At 38.1% G+C, this 25419-nt stretch overlaps 1 protein-coding gene across 7 annotated transcripts in view; it reads right to left on the reverse strand.

Moving 5' to 3' along the window:
• FAM13A (family with sequence similarity 13 member A) overlaps window positions 1–25419 on the reverse strand; it is a 316062-nt gene that overhangs the window by 109134 nt on the left and 181509 nt on the right. For all 7 annotated transcript variants that reach the window (XM_043438910.1, XM_043438899.1, XM_043438898.1 and 4 more), the window contains one exon: window positions 19248–19411. In XM_043438910.1, the coding sequence (XP_043294845.1) occupies window positions 19248–19411 (164 nt within the window). The remainder of the gene's footprint in view (window positions 1–19247; window positions 19412–25419) is intronic.

The raw sequence follows: 25419 nt of genomic DNA on the forward strand, positions 1-25419 counted from the left end.
CCTCATAAAAGATTTATTTTAGAAAGCAAAACAGTGACATTTAAAACAGGTTCATGCTAATAGGAATAAGGAATTTCTAGTTAGGTAAACTACTTTTCTTTAGTTACAGCAGAGACAAAGATGCTTGCTTTACTTAAGGCCCAAATAAAAATAATAAAATCAACATAATTAAAATATTTCATTACTTATTAGAATTGTTTAGTATATAATTACAGATTGCTGGAAAAAAAATCCCATGGGGATAGAAATTATGTAATTGTTTTTTCAAAGACAGCTGCATGCTAAGTCACTTCAGTTGTGTCCGACTCTTTGTAGCCCTATGGGCTATAGCCAGCCAGGCTCCTCGATCCATGGAATTCTCCAGGCAAGAATACTGGAGTGGGTCACTATTTCCTCTTCCAGGGGATCTTCCTGACCCAAGGATCGAACCCTCGTCTCCTGCATTGCAGGCGGATTCTTTACTACAGAATCACAGGGGAAGCCCCTTTTTCCAAAGACACACCTTTTTAATTCTAATGATAGATCTTGCTTTTTTAAAACGCTGTATGGAGTTATTTCATTAAAACACACCTGACTGGCCTTGGTGGAGCCTACAGTGGCACACAGTTCACTTATTCGGGTTTTAGACTCCTGTAGAGCTGCCAGGGGGTAGAGGACAAGGCTGCAAACAGCGTGGCAAAGCTGAAAGGCCTCCAGAGCTGGAGAGGCATCACTGAGGGTTTCCCTTTCCACCCCACTGACACCTTGACTTCACGAACCGGTTCCAGCATTCCCAATACAAGCATCAAAACTGTCACCAGAAAGACTGTCAAATCAAAGGACAAGTAATTACAGTACCTACTCATGGGGAATATAGCCAATATTGCATAAAAACTAAAAATGGAGTACAATCATTAAAATTGTATAAAAATAAAAATTAATAAAAAGAAAAAAGACAATTGCAATCTACGGTACATAAATACACCGTTATATAAAAATTCATACAGAAGCTCTATTTCTTCTTAAAAAAAGTGAATTTCTTCTAACAACAGAGGGACTGCAATCTCTTCATAAAAAGTGGTTAAAAATAAATTCTTTGAAACAACTTACATAATTGTTCTCCAACTTTCTGGGACAGGGAAAAATCCACATTTTTGCCAGATGGAATCTCAGTTAGTGACCACTGCCAATAAATAAGTGCTTGAGCACATTTTCCTGGAATGGGACTCCCTGGGCATGACTTTCTCCAAATCTCCCTCGGGAGCCCAGATAATAGCGTTTCTGTTCTCACAAAATAAGTCATGCCCCACACAACAGCTGCTACCACACCTGAGATCAGCTGCCTGAGACTGTCCCAGTGACCTTTCACCCTGTTAGATGATATTTCCTGCAGAGGAGAAGCAGACTTCAGCGGGGCTCCCTTTGAGAAATGCCAAAATTATTTACTGTGATACGGTAACTGATTGGTAATCACTGCTGATTCTGTATCCCTCAGACATAAACTCTTCATCTTTCTGAGACATAAAATACTGAGCATGAGCGCAAAATCTCTCAATGGCAATACACTAGATGGTAAAATTAATTTATTTTATCATAAAGTAGGATGCTTTGCATTCAAGCAATTAATGAATGAATAAATGAAATATTAAGAAAGAAAATAAGAGGAAATAATGATCATTTGTACTACCAATAATAGGTTACATTAAAAAAAAATCACACAAATAAAGCAAATTAATATAACAAAAGAGAAACAGACTCACAGATACAGAGAACAAATTAGTGGTTTCCTGCGGGGAGAGGAAAGGGGGGAAGGGCAAAATAGGAGTAGGGGATTAAGAGGTACAAACTGTTATATATAAAATAAGTTATAATGAAATATTATACAGCACAGGGAATATAGCCACTATTTTACAACAACTTTAAATGGAGAATAATCTACAAAGATGTGAATTGCTATATTGTACACTTGAACTGTATAACACTGTAAATCAACCATACCTCAATAAAAAAAAAATTAAAAAAAAATCACAGTAGTGGTGCCCTAAAGTGTCAACATCCCTAGAGCATTTTAAAGGATCTGATTAAAAAAAATTATTTTAAATTTAAAACTTCAGAGAACTGACTCACTGCATTAAATAACTGCACATATATCTTCTTTTTCTAGTGCTATTCATCTGTAGAGCATTATTAGAATTCATAAATAAATCCAAAAACTTTTTCCTCATTGAATTTTAGTAAGGAGACATAGAGTCGGACAAAGATATTTCAAATAAATTAGCTATAAATAAATACATAAAGTTAATAAAAGCAATGGTCTCCTCCAAATAGGCAATGCAGTTAATTCATTATTTAAAAAAAAATTAATTGAAAAGTGAGTTCTAATTCCATAATAAGTTTCCAAAATGTTGCTTGAGGAAGAGAACTCTAAATTGCAAAATAATCCAATTTGAAAAGTCTGGAAACAACCTAGTAAAATATGCTTGGACAAATATGAGTACCTTCAGAAATATTAGCCTAGACTTCAAATCACTCTATATGAAACAGATAAATGGTAGAGTTTGGCCAAACCAAATGATAACTGAATGGATATTCTGTTACAAAGAGAAGCTTAAATGAGATAATATTGCCTCTCTCATTTTTGGTGAGTTCACTACCATCACCTGTTCTTTTCCATGTCCAATTCTTTGCAATTCCATGAACTATAGCCCGCCGGGCTCCTCTGACCATGGGATTTTCCAAACTGACTCATTTGAAAAGACCCCGATGCTTGAAAAGATTGAAGGCAGGAGCAAAAGGGTATGACAAGGATGAGATGGTTGGATGGCATCACTGACTCGATGGACATGAGTTTGAGCAAGCTCTGGGAGTTGGTGATGGACGGGGAAGCCTGGCATGCTGCAGTCCGTGGAGTTGCAAAGAGTCGGACACAACTGCGTGACTGAACTGAACTGAACTGATTCACACACACAACAGGGCCCTTCTGCTTCTCCATATCCACATATATTATTATTACCCTCTCCTTCACATGAATGGCAGGTCCATGTTGGCTGAACTGCACATGGCCACAGATATGCTCTGCTCTTCATTTGTTCCTGTTCAGGCATTTCTCTTAGCCTGGAATCCCCCTTCTGAACTCATATCCACTCATCCAAATAAAACTCAGCCTGTTTGGGCTTCTTATCACTGCTCTTTCCAATTCCACCACTCAAGGGATTTTATCCTCTTAAATGAGTGAAGCCATAATAAGTGTTAAGTCCAGAGTCACTTCAGTTGTAGCTCTATATGATTTGTCTAAAATCTAACAATTACTATATCTCCCTTGAAACATTTGTCATCCTTTATTTAAAATACAACAGACATTATCTCTTGTTGCAAATTATATAATCTATACTCACACAGAAGATTTAGAAAATAGAGAAAAAAGAATATAAAAGTCAAACACAATCCCATTACTTACATAACCAGTATTTAACATGAGTCTATGTCCTTTCATTTTTCTCTGTTTAGATATAATTTATATAATTTCATAAAGATGGGACAATGCAAAGTGTTTAATGCCAGCAAACCATGTATGTAAAAATGGATGAAATGGTAAATTTTATGTATATTTTACAATAAAAGATATAGGATTATGCAGTATGTACTGTTTTATAACATTACATTTCATTCAATAACCAGTAAAATATTTCTATAACATTTCTACTCCTCAAAAATATTGTTATGCTTCTTATGATTCAAGTAGTGATTGCTAGATTTTTCCACTGTAAAAGAATGTTTTCTCTTTGTGATGAAAAATTATCTGTGAGATGATGATTTGAGACTGAAAATTTAGATGCCAGATGTTTGAGCATATACCTCAAAGGTAGAGCCAACAGAACTTGCTGATGAATTGGTTGAGAAAAATAGAGGAATAACAAATTTTTGGTCTCAGTAACTGGGTGAAATGGAGAAGGAAATAAATGGCAACCCACTTCACTGTTCTTGCCTGGGTAATCCCATGGACAGAGGAACACAGCAAGCTATAGTCCATAGGGTCACAAAGAGTCGGATACAACTTAGTGATTAAACAATAATTTTAAAGTCTACCACGCATTTAGTGGGGCTTCCCAGGTGGCGCTAGTGGTAAAGAGCCTGCCTGCCAATGCAGGAGACAAAAGAGACACAAGTTTGATCCCTGGGTTGGGAAGATCCCCTGGAAAAAGAAACTGCAACCCACTCTAGTATGATTGCTTGGAAAATCCCATGCTCAGAGGAGCCTGGTGGGCTATAGTTCATGGGATCGCAAAGAGTTGGATATGACTGAAGCGACCGATCACAACTGGGTAAATGGTACAAATTATTAAGATGGGGGAAAACCTGGGCAGAAATGAGATTGTCTTTTTTTTAGGTAGAAGTGTAAATGAGGAGTTTTGCTTTATATAGATTGAGTGTGATATGTTCATTCAACATCCAAGTACATTGACCAGGTAGCCAATAGGCAGGGCTGACCTCATGGGCATATGAAATATGCAGTTTCTCATGGACCATGCACACAAAGCCCCATATCTGGTTTTACGCTCTGCTGCTGCCATCTTAAAATCCTCAATTTTTAACAGAGGGTTCCACATTTTCACTTTGCATTGGGGGGTACCCCAAGGTTAAGTAGTTTGTCCTATCAACTGGATATAATAATTTGGAATATAATTATATTGAGAGTTTGGAACTGGAAGCATGATTTTGGAGGTCATAGGCCTAAAGATGGTATTCAAAACTGTGGACCTGGATGAATGTACACGCGATGAGCACAGCTTGAGAAGAGGTCATAGGACTGAGCCTTTCCATGTTCCAACTTTGAGAGGTCTGGAAAAGACAGATTTTGCAAATAGGACTATTAAAGGGTGTGAGGAAAATCAGGACAGTGTAGTATTGCAGAAGCAAAGCGAAGAAAGTGCTTCAAAGCAGTCATTAGTTCAGTCAAATCCTGCTGAGAAATAAGAGTAAAATGAGAACAGTAGACTGACCTTTGGATTTGGCAAGATGGAGATTGTTGGTGTTCTTGACAAGCACAATTTCAGTGGTGTGTGGGTTGAAGAAAGAAATGGGAGGAAAGGTTATGGAGACAGCAAGTACATATAATCCTTTACCAGAGCTCTAAAAATGAAGAGGGATATTGTTCCTAGGGAGGATTAAAAAATACTGAGAGCTATTATAAAATGCTTCTATGCTGATGGGAAAACTCTGGAAGGGCGAAATTGATGTCACAGAGAAAGGAACTGATTATTCTAACTTAGTCCTTGAGTGAGTGAGAGAGATTGGGGTTCAGAGTACCAGCACAAAGGTTGACCCCAGAGAGGTACAAGTTCAGTTCACCCACTGAGAAAGAAGGGAAGGCAGAGTGTAAGGGTATGGCTGTGGATACACTGGTAGATTGGGGAGGTGGGAGGTAACAGTCTTTCTTAATTGCTGTGTGAAATAGGACAAAATCTTTGGATATATGAATCTAAGCCACGCTTATTTCTCTACTAAAGCGAAGTTCATGTTTTCAGAAAACAAATGTGGTGAGAGAAGAGCTACTATGTTTAGCTTTGTTTTTGTTATTCTAACATCAGAATTAGATGTTTGACAAAGAAACCAAAAAGACAACTTAATGGGAAAGGAATAACCTTTTCAACAACTGGTGGTGGGGCAAACGAATATCCACATGTGAAATAATGAAACCGGACCTGTGCTTCACACCGTATCTAAAAATTAACTGAAAAGGAATGAAATACCTAAATATAAGAGCAAAACTATAAAACTCTTAGAAGATGTAAATCTTTGCTTTTGGATTAGGCAAAGGTTTCTTGGACAGGACATCAAAATCATAAACAACAAAAGAAAAAATAGATTAACTGGACAATAAAAACAAAAAAACTTTGGTCCCTCAAATGATACTATCAAAAAAGTGAAAACACAAACTACAGAATGAGAAAATATTTGAAAATCATATACCTGATAAAGATTAGTATTCAGAGCATATAAAGAATTCTTCCAAATGACAAATAACCCAATTTTTAAAAATGGACAAGGAATTTGAATGGACATTTCTCCAAAGAAGATATACAAATGGCTAACAAACACATGAAAAGGTGCTCAACATCATTAGTCATTAGGGAAACACAAACCAAAACCACAATGAGAGACCATTTCACACCCATCAGAATGATTACAATAAAAAGACAATTACAGGTGTTGGTAAGGATGTGAAGAAACTGGAAACATCATACGTTGCTGATGGGAATGCAAAATGAAGCAGTCACTTTGAGAAACAACTTATAAGTTCCTCAAGAAATCAAACAGACTTACCATATGATCCAGAAATTCCATCCCTAGGCATATACTCAAGAGAACTGAAAATACGTCCAGAGAAAGACTTGCACACACATATTCATACTAGCATTATTTGTAATAGCCCCAAAGTAAAAGCAACCCAAATGTCCATCAACTGATGAATTAAAAATGTGGTATACACATATTAATACATTGGGATATTATTCAAGTCATTAAAGGAATGACATACTGATATTTCATTCGTATGAATGAACCTCTAAAGCATATTTTCTCCATTGCTTTTCGCTTCTCTTCTTTTCACAGCTATTTGTAAGGCCTCCTCAGACACCATTTTACTTTTTTGCATTTCTTTTCCATGGGGATGGTCTTAATCCCTGTCTCCTGTACAATGTCACAAACCCTGTCCATAGTTCATCAGGTACTCTATCAGATCTAGCCCCTTAAGTCTATTTCTCATTTCCACTGTATAATCATAATGGATTTGATTTAGGTCATACCAGAATGGTCGAGTGATTCTCCCTACTTTCTTAAATTTAAGTCAGAATTTGGCAATAAAGAGTTCATGATCTTAGCCACAGTCAGCTCCCAGTCTTGTTTTTGCTGACTGTATAGAGCTTCTCCATCTTTGGCTACAAAGAATATAATCAATCTGATTTCGGTGTCAACCATCTGGTGATATCCATGTGTAGAATCTTCTCTTGTGTTGTTGGAAGAGGGTGTTTACTATGACCAGTGCGTTCCCTTGGCAAAACTCTATTAGCCTTTGCCCTGCTTCATTCTATACTCCAAGACCAAATTTGCCTGTTACTCCAGGTGTTTCTTGACTTCCTACTTTTGCATTCCAGTCCCCTATAATGAAAAGGACATCTTTTTTGAGTGTTAGTTCTAAAAGGTCTTGTAGGTCTTCATAGAACCATTCAAGTTCAGCTTCTTCAGTGTTACTGCTTGGGGCATAGGCTTGGATTACCATGATATTGAATGGTTTGCCTTGGAAATGAACAGAGATCATTCTGTCATTTTTGAAATTGCATCCAAGTACTGCATTTCGGACTCTTTTTCTGACCATGATGGCTACTCCATTTCTTCTAAGGGATTCCTACCCACAGTAGTAGATATAATAGTCATCAGAGGTAAATTCACCCATTCCAGTTCATCTTAGTTCACTGATTCCTAGAATGTCAACATTCACTCTTGCCATCTCCTGTTTGACCATTTCCAATTTGCCTTGATTCATGGACCTAACATTCCATGTTCCTATGCAATATTGCTCTTTACAGCATTGGACCTTGCTTCTATCACCAGTCACATCCAAAACTGGGTACTGTTTTTGCTTTGGCTCCATCCCTTCATTCTTTCTGGAGTTATTTCTCCACTGATCTCCAGTAGCATATTGGGCACCTACCGACCTGGGGAGTTCCTCTTTCAGTACACTATCATTTCGCCTTCTCATACTGTTCATGGGGTGCTCAAGGCAAGAATACTGAAGTGGTTTGCCATTCTCTTCTCCAGTGGACCACATTCTGTCAGACCTCTCCACCATGACCTGTCCGTCTTGGGTAGCCCCACATGGCATGATTTAGTTTCATTGAGTTAGACAAGGCTGTGTTCCGTGTGATCAGCTTGGCTAGTTTTCTGTGATTATGGTTTCAGTGTGTTTGCCCTCTGATGCCTTCTCACAACACCTACCGTCTTACTTGGCTTTCTCTTATGTGTGAAAAGAACAGAAGCAAAAAGCAAAGGAGAAAAGGAAAGATATTCCCATCTGAATGTAGAGTTCCAAAGAATAGCAAGGAAAGATAAAAAAAAGCCTTCCTCAGCAATCAATGCAAAGAAATAGAGGAAAACAACAGAATGGGAAAGACTAGAGATCTCTTCAAGAAAATTAGAGATACCAAGGGAACATTTCATGCAAAAATGGGCTCAATAAAGGACAGAAATTGTATGGACCTAACAGAAGCAGAAGATATTAAGAAGAGGTGGCAAGAATACACAGAAGAACTGTACTAAAAAGATCTTCATGACCCAGATAATCACGATGGTGTGATCACTCACCTAGAGCCAGACATCCTGGAAAGTGAAGCCAGGTGGGCCTTACGAAGCATCACTATGAACAAAGCTAGTGTAGGTGATGGAATTCCAGTTGAGCTATTTCAAATCCTGAAAGATGATGCTGTGAAAGTGCTGCACTCAATATGCCAGCAAATTTGGGAAACTCAGCAATGGCCACAGGACTGGAAAAGGTTAGTTTTCATTCCAATCCCAAAGAAAGGCAATGCCAAAGAATGCGCAAAGATGAGTTGCACTCATCTCACACGCTAGCAAAGTAACGCTCAAAATTCTCCAAGCCAGGCTTTAGCAATACATGAACCGAGAACTTCCAGATGTTCACGCTGGTTTTAGAAAAGGCAGAGGAACCAGAGATCAAACTGCCAAGATCCGCTGGATCATCGAAAAAGCAAGAGAGTTCCAGAAAAACATCTATTTCTGCTTTATTGACTATGCCAAAGCTTTTGACTGTGTGGATCACAATAAACTGTGGAAAATTCTGAAAGAGATGGGAATACCAGACCACCTGACCTGTCCCTTGAGAAACCTGTATGCAGGTCAGGAAGCAACAGTCAGATCTGGACATGAAAAAACAGACTGCTTCCAAAAAGGAAAAGGAGTACGTCAAGGCTGTATATTGTCACCCTGCTTATTTAACTTATATGCAGAGTACATCATGAGAAATGCTGGACTGGAAGAAGCACAAGCTGGAATCAAGATTGCCCAGAGAAATATCAATAACCTCAGATATGCAGATGACACCACCCTTATGGCAGAAAGTGAAGAGGAACTAAAAAGCCTCTTGATGAAAGTGAAGGAGAGTGAAAAAGCTGGCTTAAAGCTCAACATTCAGAAAACAAAGATCATGGCATCTGGTCCCATCACTTCATGGGAAATAGATGGGAAACAGTGGAAACAGTGTCAGACTTTATTTTTCTGGGCTCCAAAATCACTGCAGATGGTGACTGAAGCCATGAAATTAAAAGACGCTTACTCCTTGGAAGGAAAGTTATGACCAACCTGGATAGCATATTTAAAAGCAGAGACATTACTTTGCCAACAAAGGTCTGTCTAGTCAAGGCTATGATTTTTCCAGTGGCCATGTATGGATGTGAGATTTGGAAGGTGAAGAAAGCTGAGCGCCAAAGAATTGATGTTTTTGAACTGTGGTGTTGGAGAAGACTCTCAAGAATCCCTTGGACTGCAAGGAGATCCAACCAGTCCATCCTAAAGGAGATCAGTCCTGAATGTTCATTGGAAGGACTGATGCTGAAGCTGAAACTCCAATACTTTGGCCACCTCATACAAAGAGTTGACTCAATGGAAAAGACCCTGATGCTGGGAAGGATTGGGGGCAGGAGGAGAAGGGGATGACAGAGGATGAGATGGCTGGATGGCATCACCGACTCAATGGACATGGATTTGGGTAGACTCCAGGAGTTGGTGATGGAAAAGGGAGGCCTGGCGTGCTGCGATTCATGGGGTTGCAAAGAGTCAGACACAACTGAGCGACTAAACTGAACTGAACTAAATCATATGATGAGTGAAAGAAGGTAGATCCAAAAGGACATGTATTCTGTGATTCTACTTACAAGAAATGGCAAGGGTTAATGGGAGCTTCCTAGAAGAGATGAAAATTGACCACTGACAAAGTGGAATAAGGACGCTCCAGATAAAGAGAACACATTAAGAAAGACACAAATGTGTGGAACCACTGGGATATATGAATAATGTGGTTGCAATGTAACCTGGGTTTAGTAGAATAAAGAACTGTTAAAGAGTAAGTCAAGAAGATAGGATAAGCCGGATTTCTAAAAGGCCTTGAATGACTTGACATTTATTCAATGAGAAGTCCTCTTTGCTTTTATAACATATCTATTATGTCAGTTTTAAACCTTCTGCATTTCATACCATTGTTAACCATATATAAGTTTCCCTCACTTAATGGACTAGGAGACCCCTGAAGATTAGAGACTGTTCCCTAGTTCTCTCTGACTTCTCAGGACCCAGTGCAAAATGTTCAGTACAAAGAATGTGCCCAATAAGAGTTTGTTGACTGTCACACAACCCAGCAATCCCACTTCTGGGCATACACACTGAGGAAACCAGATCTGAAAGAGACACGTGCACCCCAATGTTCATCGCAGCACTGTTTATAATAGCCAGGACATGGGAGCAGCCTAGATGCCCATCAGCAGACGAATGGATAAGAAAGCTGTGGTACATATACACCATGGAATATTACCCAGCCATTAAAAAGGAATACATTTGAATCAGTTTTAATGATGTGGATGAAACTGGAGCCTATTATACAGAGAGAAGTAAGGCAGAAAGAAAAACACCAATACAGTATACTAATGCATATATATGGAATTTAGAAAGATGGTAATGATAATCCTATATGTGAGACAGCAAAAGAGACACATGTATAGAACAGTCTTTTGGACTTTGTGGGAGAAGGTGAGGGTGGGATGTTATGGGAGAATGGCATTGAAACATGTAAATTATCATATATGAAACGAATCACCAGTCCAGGTTCGATGCATGATATAGGGTGCTCGGGGCTGGTGCACTGGGATGACCCAGAGGGATGGGATGGGGAGGGAGGTGGGAGAGGGGTTCAGGATGGGGAACACATGTACACCCATGGTGGATTCATCTCAATGTATGGCAAAACCAATACAATATTGTAAAGTAAATAAATAAATAAAACTTAAAAAAAAGTGTTGACTTTGAATTACTAAAATAATTTAAACTAAGACCACAGCAGTCCTGTTATACTCTGATGATTTACATGCTACTGAGAATGATCTGCAAACATAATAAATTTCTTTACCATTACTTACCTTCCCTCTCACCAATCACTCATACTACAAATAGAGTTTAGTAAAAACAAATTCAAATTGAAATTTGTATTCTAGTGAAATGCAAAAATTTGAATACAGCAACTGTATTGAGTGGCAGACTTGGTGAATAAATAAATTGCTTTTTTAATCATCAAAATAACTAGAGAAGTATTAGAGACTTTCATTTTAAATTATAGGAAAAAAGGAGATTAAAAATACTAGAAATATGTTTAATAGTTATTCAATGTATGTGAGAGAGTTTATCTAAGATGACCCTGGAATATTTATCATGGGAGCTAGTGGTGGTGAAGAATAGATTAGAAAACTATCTTTAGAAATAGAGGTAGATATTTTTTTCTAATACAGCCTGGGACCTTGGGGACATTTCAAACCTACTTTTCTATAAATCTTTGTTATGAAGGCCAGGGAGCCTGAATACTTCAGAAAACAGTAACTCTGTAAGTGAACTGTGTGGTTAGGCTTACCACTATGCTTTTCACAAAGTGGTTTTTAGACTTTCCTTTTCTCAAATGGGACTTATCGCAGGAAACCTTGCCGAGTCAGCAGCACGTTTATATTTGGTAATTTTTCAAATTACACTGTACATGATACGGTTATGAATCTTGTAGCTAAGAATCCTAATTTTATTTGAGCCTTACTAGTCAGTTAAACATTTTGAAACATTTTTTCCAAGTAGCAGAGAGTGAAACATTCCAGGGAATACAGATAGACATTCAGGAAGTAACTGGAGTGCCCTTTATGAAGTACAAACACAGGATAATTATGGCTGCTTTCTGGGGCTGGCTGGACTTCAGAAGGGAAGAAAGCCATAGCTAACTGCCAGAATTAACAGATTAGATATCTTGAAGGACAATGGGTACAGCTAATATTGTTGAATACTGATTCATTATTAATCATTAGACGTCTGAATCTTATGAGATCTATTATTGTAATGTGACTAAAATATGAAGAATCATTTAGCAAACATCACAAGACACAATTTCTGCCACAAGGGCGGAGAGCTGCACACAGAGGTAATGAGCCTCATAAAACAATGAACTTCTTCTACATAAATAAGCAGCATATCACTGACAGAAATGCAACATCAGGGCCAGAGACCCATCCCATGGGAAGACAGTGCAGAGAGTTAGGATGATGAGAGAGTACAGCTGTCTGGAATTCTGTGGCATCTTCAAGAGTGGGCAATACAGGGTTCCCTTGGGAACCTTTCCCAAGGAACACTTTCCAAGGACCACAAGAAACAGAACTGACACATAAAATTCTACCATTTTAGAATCAGACCTCAATCTCAGAGAAGTTTGAGTCAGTCAAGATAAAGACTGTAGAATTTAAATTCAAATTGAGCACCTGTAATAATATTATAAGAATAATGACTATAGCAGGATCGGCTAAGTGTATGACTAGTAGGTACTATCATGAATGTGAAAAAAAAAAAACAAAAACCAACTAACAAGACTCAGTCCCTTTAATTCAGAAAGTCACAATCAGGTTGAAGAGAGAAGTATAAAGACATGAAAGGTGAAGTAAATCAAGGTAGAAGATAGGAGTGAAATAACTGCAAAACAATCAGAAGACATATATTAATCTCAGCCTGTCAATTAACTAGGTGGTCTTCAGTAATTCACTTAACTCAATAAATATCTGTTAAATGAACAACCTTTTCAGAATCATGGTTTCTTCATCCTAGGTTACTTTTCAGATCTGAAATATTTTTACAGGGTCACCTGACAAAACTGTAATGTAGAACAAAATATTACATGCATGCTATGTAATTTTTTCTAACATTACTGAGGTATAATTGACAAATACAAATTATATATCTTTAAGGTATATAAGTGTGATGATTTGATGTATGTACACATTGTAAGCTGATTACCACAAACAGGCAAATTGACATATCCATCATCTCACAGCTACAATTTAGTTTTTCTGGTGAGGCCAATTAAGATTGACTTAGCAAATTTCAAGTATACAACACAGTACTGTTAACTACCATCATCATGCAGAGCATTAGATGCCCAGAACTTACTTATCTTATAACTGAATATTTTAACCCTTTTTCTTTAGGACAGTTTTGTCTGACAGAGTATTCCTGGTTGGCAAATTTTTCTTTCACAAGAAAAATATATCACCCTATTCCCTCCTGGCCTGCAAGGATCATGCCAAGAAATCCACTTATAGCCTTATGGGGTTGCTTTGTATGTGGTCATACTCCTTTCAAGAGTCTCTTTCAGCCTTTAACTTCTGACAATTTGTATAACATGTTCCAAAGTAACCTTGTTCGGGGTCCTTTTATTTTCATCTGGATATCCATATGCTCTTTAAGATTCAGAAAATTTTCAGCCATTATTTTTAAAATAAGTTTTCTTCTTTCTTCCTCTTTCTCCTGTTTGGACTTCTAAGTCATGTATATTCATTTGTTTAATGCTGTTCTCTAGGTCTTGCATGATTTTGCCACTCTTTTGCATGCTTATTTTTGTTCCTACAACTAAAGCTAAATAACCTATTTTCAAGTTGGCTGATTCTTTATTCTTCACAATTGAATCTGCACTATTGAACCTCTCTATCAAATTTTTGGTTCTGTCATTGTAGTCTTCAGCTCCAAGATTTCTGTTTGACTCCTTTCATGGTTTCTATTTCTCTATTATACTCCTTGATCTATTAAGCACTGTTTTTTTTTTTTAATTTTATTTAGTTGTCTATCAATGTTCTCTTGCACCTCAATAAGCTTTTAAAACATGATTTAAAAAATTCTTTTTAGAAAACTGGTCTATTTCCATTTATTTGGTTTGGTTACTGGGGCTTTGCTAGTTTCCTGTTGTGATATCATGTCTGCCTGATTCTCTGTGATCTGTGTAGCCATGTATTGGTATGTGTGCATTTGAAGGAGCAAACACGTCTTCTGGTCTTTGTAGATTGGTTTTGGCAGGTAAACACACTCTTCTGTTGGGTTCCTGGGCTGACAGAATTGCCTCTGGGATTTCAGTGAAGCAGAAGTAAAGCCAGGTCATTTCAATTATGGTTTCCTCGGGTATATGCCCAGGAGTGGGATTGCTGAATCATATGGCAGTTTTATTCTAGTTTTTTTAAGCCATCTCCATACTGTTCTCCATAGTGGCTCTATCAATTTGCATTCTGACCAACAGTGTTAGAGGGTTCCCTTTTCTCCACAGCCTCTTCAGCATTTATGGTTTGTAGACTTTTTGATGATGGCCATTCTGACCAGTGTGCAGTGATACCTCATTGTAGTTTTCATTTGCATTTCTCTAAAAATGAGCAACATTGAGCATCTTTTCATGTGTTTCATTTCTTGTTAAAACACATCCACATCTCCTCAATCCAATTTTTTTTTGTATTTGTATTTTTCTTTTTATTTATTTATTTATTTATTTATTTATTTTATTAGTTGGAGGCTAATTACTTCACAACATTTCAGTGGGTTTTGTCATACATTGATATGAATCAGCCATAGATTTACACGTATTCCCCATCCCGATCCCCCCTCCCACCTCCCTCTCCACCCGATTCCTCTGGGTCTTCCCAGTGCACCAGGCCCGAGCACTTGTCACATGCATCCCACCTGGGCTGGTGATCTGTTTCACCATAGATAGTATACATGCTGTTCTTTTGAAATATCCCACCCTCACATTCTCCCACAGAGTTCAAAAGTCTGTTCTGTATTTCTGTGTCTCTTTTTCTGTTTTGCATATAGGGTTATCATTACCATCTTTCTAAATTCCATATATATGTGTTAGTATGCTGTAATGTTCTTTATCTTTCTGGCTTACTTCACTCTGTATAATGGGCTCCAGTTTCATCCATCTCATTAGGACTGGTTCAAATGAATTCTTTTTAACGCTGAGTAATATTCCATGGTGTATATGTACCACAGCTTCCTTATCCATTCATCTGCTGATGGGCATCTAGGTTGCTTCCATGTCCTGGCTATTCTAAACAGTGCTGCGATGAACATTGGGGTGCACGTGTCTCTTTCAGATCTGGTTTCCTCAGTGTGTATGCCCAGAAGTGGGATTGCTGGGTCATATGGCAGTTCTATTTCCAGTTTTTTTAAGAAATCTCCACACTGTTCTCCATAGCGGCTGTACTAGTTTGCATTCCCACCAACAGTGTAAGAGGGTTCCCTTTTCTCCACAGCCTCTCCAGCATTTATTGCTTGTAGACTTTTGGATAGCAGCCATCCTGACTGGCGTGTAATGGTACCTCATTGTGGTTTTGATTTGCATTTCTCTGATAATGAGTGATGTTGAGCATCTTTTCATGTGTTTGTTAGCTATCTGTATGTCTTCTTTGGAGAAATGTCTGTTTAGTTCTTTGGCCCATTTTTTGATTGGGTCATTTATTTTTCTGGAATTGAGCTTCAGGAGTTGCTTGTATATTTTTGAGATTAATCCTTTGTCTGTTTCTTCATTTGCTATTATTTTCTCCCAATCTGAGGGCTGTCTTTTCACCTTACTTATAGTTTCCTTTGTAGTGCAAAAGCTTTTAAGTTTCATTAGGTCCCATTTGTTTAGTTTTGCTTTTATTTCCAATATTCTGGGAGGTGGGTCATTTGTATTATTCAAAACAATGTTACTGAAATGTATTTTACATATCATAAAATCTACCTTTTCAAGTACACAGTTCAATGATTTTTATTAATTTTACCAAGTGGTGTAGTTATCACCATGGAAGAGTTTCAGAACATTTTCACTGACTTAAATAACACCCCTCTAGGCATGTATAGCTACTCTCCCATACAGTCACAGTCCCCTCCTGGCTCCCAACCCCTAGACAATCATAAATCTGTTTCTATGAATTTGCCTTTTCTGGCCATCTCATTTAAAGGGAATCATGCAATATACATATAGTTTCTTGACTCTACACTTTTACTTTACAGAACAAAACTAGAAATTTTTTTTGGTCTTTAAGAAAAATCACACGTTCAAGGAAATGCATAACCTTTCAAATAAAGCATTACAATAAATATTGTTAAAAATCTAAAAGACTAAAAATATTAATCCTCTTAAGTTCTAAAATTAAATTCTGAAAATAATATAGTAAGTACAGTGTGAGAAACATGAAAAATGATCATTTATCTATGTCACATGTTGAAATAGATAATAATATAGCTATCCCTGAAACGTTAAATCATTTTAACATCTTAAACTTTACATATACTATGTATTTTTCCTTTCTCTTTTTAGGCTGGATGTGTGACTTTCTCTTCCAGGAGAATTTTTAAACAGCCTGTTTACTAACATACAAGTTAATACTTACAGTTTAGTTCTTGTGTAAATGACAAAACAAATACTGTCCTTGATATTTTTAAAAGGAGAAAAATAAGATTACTACCATGTAGGGAGAAGAACTGGAATGTTCCAGCCTTGCTTAAGGGATGCACCTGTCCAACAACATCCCCATTTCTGTGTGTGCCTCCGACCTGCCAAACTTAGGCACTGTACTTACAACGTGGAGAATGACGACATTTATTCTTTCAAAGTTGGCATGTCAGAATAGAGGTTATGCTTTCCAGACTACTGTGAATTTTGGTAATGCATGCATCTGCATTACAAAAAAGAGAAAGAATTCTTGACAATATTTTAGGAATTGCTGCTGTCAGTTTTAGATGATATAAATGGACTAGCTAAATGTCTTTCCTGAATGAGGTGAACCTATCACTAAGCACCTGTCTTTGCCTGGGAATTCAGTATAAAACAGCTCCACTGAGCTCTAACAAAATCAAGAGAAAGTGTATTCCTAAGTTTTTCTCAAGCCATTCTAATTATGAGAGAAAGATTCTATGAAGACTAGAAAAATGATTGTTTTCTATATGATTTGAACTGTGGTGTTGGAGAAGACTCTTGAAAGTCCCTTGGACTGCAAGGAGATCCAACCAGTCCATCCTGAAGGAAATCAGTCCTGAATATTCATTGGAAGGACTGATGCTGAAGCTCCAATACTTTAGCCACCTGATGCAAAGAACTGACTCATTTGAAAAGACCCTGATGCTGGGAAAGATTGAAGGCAGATGGAGAAGGGGTTGACAGAGGATGAGATGGTTGGATGGCATCACCGACTCAATGGACATGAGTTTGAGTAAACTCTGGGAATTGGTGATGGACAGGGAGGCCTGGCGTGCTGCAGTCCACAGGGTTGCAAAGAGTCAGACATGACTGAACAACTGAACTGAACTGAACATCCTCAAAGCCAATTTTAGACAATTACAGAAATACAGAAAAATGTTATTCATATAAATAAATAATTTTTTGAGATAGAAGTCAGTCAATAAGCAATGATAGTGAACTCTCTGAACTCTCAAAACATCACATTTTAAAGTGTATTACTCCCTTATGCTTTTATTTTTACTGCCACTATCTGAAGAGTAGAAAAATAATGAACACTTGCTGATTAAAATTCACACTTCTGTTACATCTCAAGAAGCAATGGGGCTATGTTTAAGATTTGAAACTAAGAAGAAAAATTATCAAAGTCAGCCAACCTGGGAAAAATTACTGAACAAGGTCTAAACTCTAAAAATTTCAAGTTATCAAGAACACGCTGTTAGCCAAAAACCAACTCTCAAAGCTCTAGAAATCAAACTTATTGTTGAAAAATCACAGGACAGACACTTCCTCATTCTGGACATTTCAGTACCAAAGGTTCTTTCCTAGTGTTATCTTTGTTGTTAACTGATACTGTAATTTTGTTGAAGATCAAACTGTTATGTATGTTGCAATGATTTTAATAAGTGCAAACAGAATGACTTTATTCACTGCTTTGTAAAGTCAATCAAGCTTATCAGATAGGGCTAACAAAAATAGATTTTGCTGAATTGCCCCCATTTTTTTTCTTTAGTAGGAGCAACTAAAAAATAAATCAATACTATGATTGATGAAATGTTTCTTGACAATTCCTTGGAAAAAAGTTGGTAAACCAAAATGAATGCTGTATTTAGAGAATAAGGGCATACAATATACTTAATACACACTACCCCACTCTGTGGTTAATACCGAGGCAACCAATAAACTGTTAAGGAGAAAAATGGAAACTCTCCTAAGAAAAAATTTAGAGAAACCTGTTGCTGCTAAATCGCTTCAGTCGTGTCTGACTCTTAGCGACCCCATGGACTGTAGCCTACCAGGATCCTCTGTCCATGGGATTTTCCAGGCAAGAATACTGGAGTGGGCTGCCATTTCCTTCTCCAAGAGAACCTGTGTGTATGTGTACAGAACACACACACACATTTTTCCCTGGTTCAAATTTATGAACTAAACAATAACTTGTTCTAGAAAGCAACTGCAAATGAAAACAGCTTCATAAGTTCATTTTTGAAATAAAAATTGGCACACTATCTATTCTGTTACTTCAAAGACATAGAAAGGATTTACATTTTGTTTTTAGTGAAATTTATTGTAATGATTTTTTTAAATTATAGAAATAGGTTTTAAGTTACAAAAAAAGATGAAAAACTTTTAAAAGGAAAAATTCTATATGTTAGAAATAAATAAGATTCAGACCCCATTTTACCTATTTTAAGAAAATCATATGCCTTTTTCCTCAAGCATATCAATAAAGTTTGCTTTTAGGTTTAACAAGCAACCTAATGCTTAAAAGGCAATATTCAAAATGTGTTAGTGAGAGTTGGTTCTAGTAACAACTGTGAAATCCCCTTTAACTGCAGATAACATTGGCCACTGAACATACTATGAAAAGGCATCCAAAAAAATAACTCTTCCAACATTTAATGTGAGGCTAGCATAGGCTGACTGACTAAATAATTTGTTTTAATCCAAAAAATAAAATATAACAAACCAGGAATGCTTCTGTGATAAGAACTACTAGTCAGAACATTTTCAAAAGTTACGGTAAATTTTAAACAGTTTTACTGATCGGACACGACTGAGCGACTTCACTCACTCACTCACTCACTGATCTGTATCATGATGACCCTGGTGGTGGATATGTGTAAACACACCTACATATGAGGTGTGTACATTAGCACAGATGATGGCATACATGACACATACACAAAAGAAACATGCTAACCTGGACAGCAACTTGGCAGCATTAGCATCCTCTGCTGAACTCATGTCATCCCAGCAGGATTTTCTCCGATTTAGCTGCAGGCTGACCTGAGGAATGCCCTCAGACAGCTCTGGGCGTGGTGCCCTGTGGGTCCAAATAGATCCCTCACTACTGGATTTGCGGATCTAAAACACAAAATTATAAAAAGAGAGAGGAATTTTTAAAAAGTTTCCAGTTAAGATACTGAAGATAGTTTATTTGAATTCATTAATAATCTAATATATTAATCATACTCCAGAAAAATATCAATCGAGATATAGAAATAAAAATGTGTATAAAAATTCTTTTATAGCAAAGGGTACAGTGAAGGGGTGATACCAATATTTCTGAGGGGAACTTTCAAACCATATATGATCCACACACCACTCCTGGACTCTCAAACCCAATTTTCCCCAGGCCTAACACCTCCTTAGAATACCTATTCTATGTAATGAGAGATTATGAGACTATATAAGACGGAAACCTAGAAGAAGAGAATAAATAGCTAGAAAGAAGCAGAAGAAAATAAGTTTGAGAACCAGTGAAATAAAGAATTCCAGTGTGGGAAAGTTATCCAGAAATATTCACTACCAACAAGCAAAATACATACCAGTTTGCAAGTTTCCATTGTAATCTTTTGTAGGGCAAAGCATGGTGTAATAAATTTTGAATTAAGGAAATAAATATGAAAAACACCACCTTTTTACTTTTCTTCTATCTCTGGAATCATGGACAACACAAATGCCAAATGAATACTCAGAGTACAGACTTTTATACCTGAGGTCTCTCCAACCTCAGAAATACTCTCACATTCTCTTATTTTAGGTCAGAAAACAATGAGAATACAATCAATATTCTTTTCCTAAAAATGTGTAAAAATCATGTCAGAATCACAGGAAATTTTCAAAAACTTGGATCAATTGTATTTGTTACTCTGAAAGCTTTTTCTCACCTTGAGGACTGTCTCTTGCTTGTCCTTTCACCTAGAATGCCATCTGCTGATCACTGACCAATCACCAACCAAACCAAATCTTAACTTCCTTTGGAGTTGAGATAAGAATCCACTGGCCACAGAGCTTCACTAACTACTGTCGGGTCTAAATAACCTTTCCTAATTCTGAATTCCTATACCTCACCACCACACAATCTACACTTCATTACATGTCATATAATAGCGTAATCTTAGTTATCTCGAGTTTCTAGGTCACATGGTCTCAACCAGATTTCCCCTTCTTCTCTATATTATTTGTAACATTTTTATTGGGCTTCCTTGATGGCTCAATGGTAAAGAATCCTCCTGCCAATGCAGGAGACACAGGTTTGATCCCTGGATTGGGAAGATGCCCTGGAGAAGGAAATGGCAACCCACTCTAGTATTCATGCTTGGGAAATCCCATGGAGAAAGGAGCCTGGCAGGCAGTCCACGGGGTCACAAAAGAGTTGGACATGAGTTAGTGACTAAACAACATTTTTACCAAAAAGTCTAGCAAAGTTTTGAACCTATTAATAAACACTTATTGTCAGACAAACATTCAACTAGAAGATATTCCCCAAACACTGAGTGAACAAGAGGATAGGATAATGGACAATTAAAAAGAATAACAAGAGAGTAGCACTGACATATATATACACCGCTGCTGCTGCTGCTAAGCCACTTCAGTCGTGTCCGACTCTGTGCGACCCCATAGACGGCAGCCTACCAAGCTCCCCCGTCCCTGGGACTCTCCAGGCAAGCACACTGGAGTGGGTTGAGATTTCCTTCTCCAGTGCATGAAAGTGAAAAGTGACAGTGAAGTCGCTTAGTTGTTTCCGACTCTTAGAGACCCCATGGACAGCAGCCCATCAGGCTCCTCCGTCCATGGGATTTTCCAGGCAAGAGTACACTACCATGTGCAAAATAGATACCTAGTGGCAACCTGCTATATAGCACAGGGAATTCAGCTCAGAGATGTGATGACCTAGAGGGGTGGGATGGGTGGGAGGGAGGGAGGGAGGGAGTATATGTGTACATATAGCTGATTCATGTTGCTGTACAACAGAAATTAGCACAACATTGCAAAACAATTATACTCCACTGAAAAATTAAATACTAGGCTTAATGTTCAAAAAAATAACACGGGGACAATTATGAACATGAATATTTAATACATTCATACCACTGAGGATTACATGAAAATAATGTAGCAAAGAGTTACATTTAACACAAAATAAACACTAAATAAAAGTTAGGCTTTACTAGTAGAGTTGTTATGTAAAATCTGCCCAAATCTGATGATTATCAATCAACTCTTCAGTTGCATTTCTCTGCAGAATATTCATAAGTTAATGAAAATCAAAGGAAAAATTCTAAAAAAGTATGAACTAACTATAGCTCATAGCTGTATTAGCCAACAGTAGTACTTCCAAGAGAAATACTCAGGTAAACAGCAAAATAATATGAAAAATATAAATACATGTGATTATATTTTTCATACAGGGGCTCCTTTTTCATATGACTTTTCATAAGAATAAACATAAAATATCAATTAAAAAACACTGAAAAACTAGTGCATTTTCTCTCAATATTGAAATGAATGTAGGTTCAGTGAAAATTTGGGTTCTAAATTTGATTCAACAATTTATGCAAAAAAAATATTCTAAGGTACAAAAAGGTAACATGCAGCTCATTCCATCTTGGCAGTTCATATTAAAATAGACTCCATAATGAAAAGTATGAAAAGGCAAAAAGATAGGACACTGAAAGATGAACTCCCCAGGTCGGTAGGTGCCCAATATGCTACTGGAGATCAGTGGAGAAATAACTCCAGAAAGAATGAAGGGATGGAGCCAGAGCAAAAACAAAACCCAGTTGTGAATGGGACTGGTGATGGAAGCAGGGTTCGATGCTATAAAGAGCAATATTGTACAGGAACATGGAATGTTAGGTCCATGAATCAAGGCAAATTGGAAGTGGTCAAACAGGAGATGACAAGAGTGAACATCGACATTCTAGGAATCAGTGAACTAAGACGGACTGGAATGGGTGAATTTAACTCAGATGACCATTATATCTACTACTGTGGGTAGGAATCCCTTAGAAGAAATGGAGTAGCCATCATAGTCAACAAAAGAGTCTGAAATGCAGTACTTGGATGCAATCTCAAAAATGACAGAATGATTGTTCGTTTCCAAGGCAAACCATTCAATATCATGGTAATCCAAGTCTATGCCCGAACCAGTAACGATGAAGAAGCTGAAGTTGAACAGTTCTATGAAAACCAACAAGGCCTTCTAGAACTAACACCCAAAAAAGATGTCCTTTTCATTATAGGGGACTGGAATGCAAAAGTAGGAAGTCAAGAAACACCTGGAGTAACAGGCAAATTTGGCCTTGGAGTACAGAATGAAGCAGGGCAAAGGCTAATAGAGTTCTGCCAAGAGAATGCACTGGTCATAGCAAAAACCCTCTTCCAACAACACAAGAGAAGATTCTACACATGGACATCACCAGATGGTTGACACTGAAATCAGATTGATTATATTCTTTGTAGCCAAAGATGGAGAAGCTCTATACAGTCAGCAAAAACAAGACCAGGAGGTGACTGCGGCTCAGATCATGAACTCGTTATTGCCAAATTCAGACTGAAACTGAAGAAAGTAGGGAAAACCACTAGACCATTCAGGTATGACCTAAATCAAATCCATTATGACTAGTGGAAGTGAGAAATAGATTTAAGGGACTAGATCTGATAGACACAGTGCCTGATGAACTATGGACAAAGGTTCGTGACATTGTACAGGAGACAGGAATCAAGATCCTCTCCAAGGAAAAGAAATGCAAAAAAGCAAAATGCCTGCCTGAGGAGGTTTTACAAATAGCTGTGAAAAGAAGGGAAGCAAAACGCAAAGGAGAAAGGGAAAGATATTCCCATTTTAATGCAGAGTTCCAAAGAATACCAAGGAGAGTTAAGAAAGCCTTCCTCAGTGATCAATGCAAAGAAAGAGAGGAAAACAATAGAATGGGAAAGACTAGAGATCTCTTCAAGAAAATTAGAGATACCAAGGGAACATTTCATGCAAAGATGGGCTCAATAAAGGACAGAAATGGTAGGGACCTAACAGAAGCAGAAGATAATACAAAGAGATGGCAAGAATACACAGAAGAACTGTACAAAAAAGATCTTCACGACCCAGATAATCATGATGGTGTGATCACTCACCTAGAGCCCAGACATCCTGGGAACGACGCGAAGTCAGCGGGCCTTAGGAAGCATAACTACAAACAAAGCTAGTGTAGGTGATGGAATCCTAGTTGAGCTATTTCAAATCCTGAAAGATGATGCTGTGAAAGTGCTGGCACTCAATATGCCAGCAATATTTGGGAAAACTCAGCAGTGGCCACAGGACTGGAAAAGGTCAGTTATTTCAATTCCAATCCAAAAGAAAGGCATGCCAAGAATGGCCAAACTAACCGCATCAAATTGCACTCAAATCTCACAGCGCTAGTAAAGTAATGCCAAAATTCTCCCAAACTAGGCCTTCAGGCAATAACATGAACCCGAGAACTTCCAGATGTTCACGGCTGGTTTTTAGAAAAGGCAAGAAACAGAGATCAAGTTGCCCAAAGAATCCGCTGGAATCATCAAAAAAGCAAGAGAGTTCCAGAAAACATCTATTTCTGCTTTATTGACTATGCCAAAGTCTTTGACTGTGTGGATCACAATAAACTGTGGAAAATTCTGAAAGAGATGGGAATACCAGACCACCTGACCTGCCTCTTGAGAAATCTGTATGCAGGTCAGGAAGCAACAGTTAGAACTGGACATGGAACAACAAGACTGGTTCCAAATCGGGAAAGGAGTACATCAAGGCTGTATATCATCACCCTGCTTATTTAACTTATATACAGAGTACATTCATAGAAACGCTGGGGCTGGAGGAAGCAGAAGTAGACATCAGATTGGCTGGGAGAAATATCAATAACCTCAGATATGGCCAGATGACACCACTCTTTATGGCAGAAAGTGAAGAAGAACTAAAGAGCCTCGTGATGAAAGTGAAAAGAGGAGAGTGAAATATGTTCCTAAAGCTCAGCATTTGGAAAACTAAGATCATGGCATCGGACCCAATCACTTCATGGCAATTAGATGGGAAACAGTGGCTGACTTTATTTTTCTGGGCTCCAAAATCACTGCAGATGGTGATTGCAGCCATGAAATTAAAAGACGCTTACTCCTTGGAAGGAAAGTTATGACCAATCTGGATAGCATATTAAAAAGCAGAGACATTACTTTGCCAGCAAAGGTCTGTCTAGTCAAGACTACGGTTTTTCCAGTGGTCATGTATGGATGTGAGAGTTGGACCATAAAGAAAACTGAGTGCCGAAGAATTGATGCTTTTGAACTGTGGTGTTGGAGAAGACTCTTGAGAGTCCCTTGGACTGCAAGTAGATCCAACCAGTCCATCCTAAAGGAGACCAGTCCTGGGTGTTCATTGGAAAGACTGATGTTGAAGCTGAAACTCCAATACTTTGGCCACCTGATGCGAAGAGCTGACTCATTTAAAAGGACCCTGATGCTGGGAAAGGCTGATGGCAGGAGGAGAAGGGGACGACAGAGGATGAGATGGTTGGATGGCATCACTGACTTGATGGACATGGGTTTGGGTGGACCCTGGGAGCTGGTGATGGACAGGGAGGCCTGGTGTGCTGCAGTTCATGGGGTCGCAAAGAGTTGGACACGACTGAGCGACTGAACTGAACTGAATGTCATACTAGGATTCAGATACCAGCCACTACGTGACAGGGACGAGGGTGTGTGACATTGCAAACTCGTGAGTTGAGGCCAGAGACGTGAGTAAACATTCTACAGCGCACAGGAGAGCCTGCCATGAAAAAGTCACCCGCTCCAAACCTTCAGTACAGCTGACTTTGAGGAACCCTGCTTCAGAGGGAACAGGAAGAAGAAATCTATAGGGAGGCCACTTCTCTACGCTTTTCTTCTGGTTGTGTCCTCCCTTTTAGTCTTTGGCATGTTAACATATAACGGGCCAAGATCAGCTCTGAGCTTAGCAAGAATGGGTCAAGGAGGCCACACAGTCCTGCCTTATCTACTCAAGTATTGCTAGTGACTCCATGAGGTTCTGGACTTCCCTTGTGGCTTAGCTGGTAAAGAAT

Source organism: Cervus canadensis, chromosome 19, assembly GCF_019320065.1.
Source record: "Cervus canadensis isolate Bull #8, Minnesota chromosome 19, ASM1932006v1, whole genome shotgun sequence".
In the NCBI taxonomy this organism is placed as follows: domain Eukaryota; kingdom Metazoa; phylum Chordata; class Mammalia; order Artiodactyla; family Cervidae; genus Cervus; species Cervus canadensis.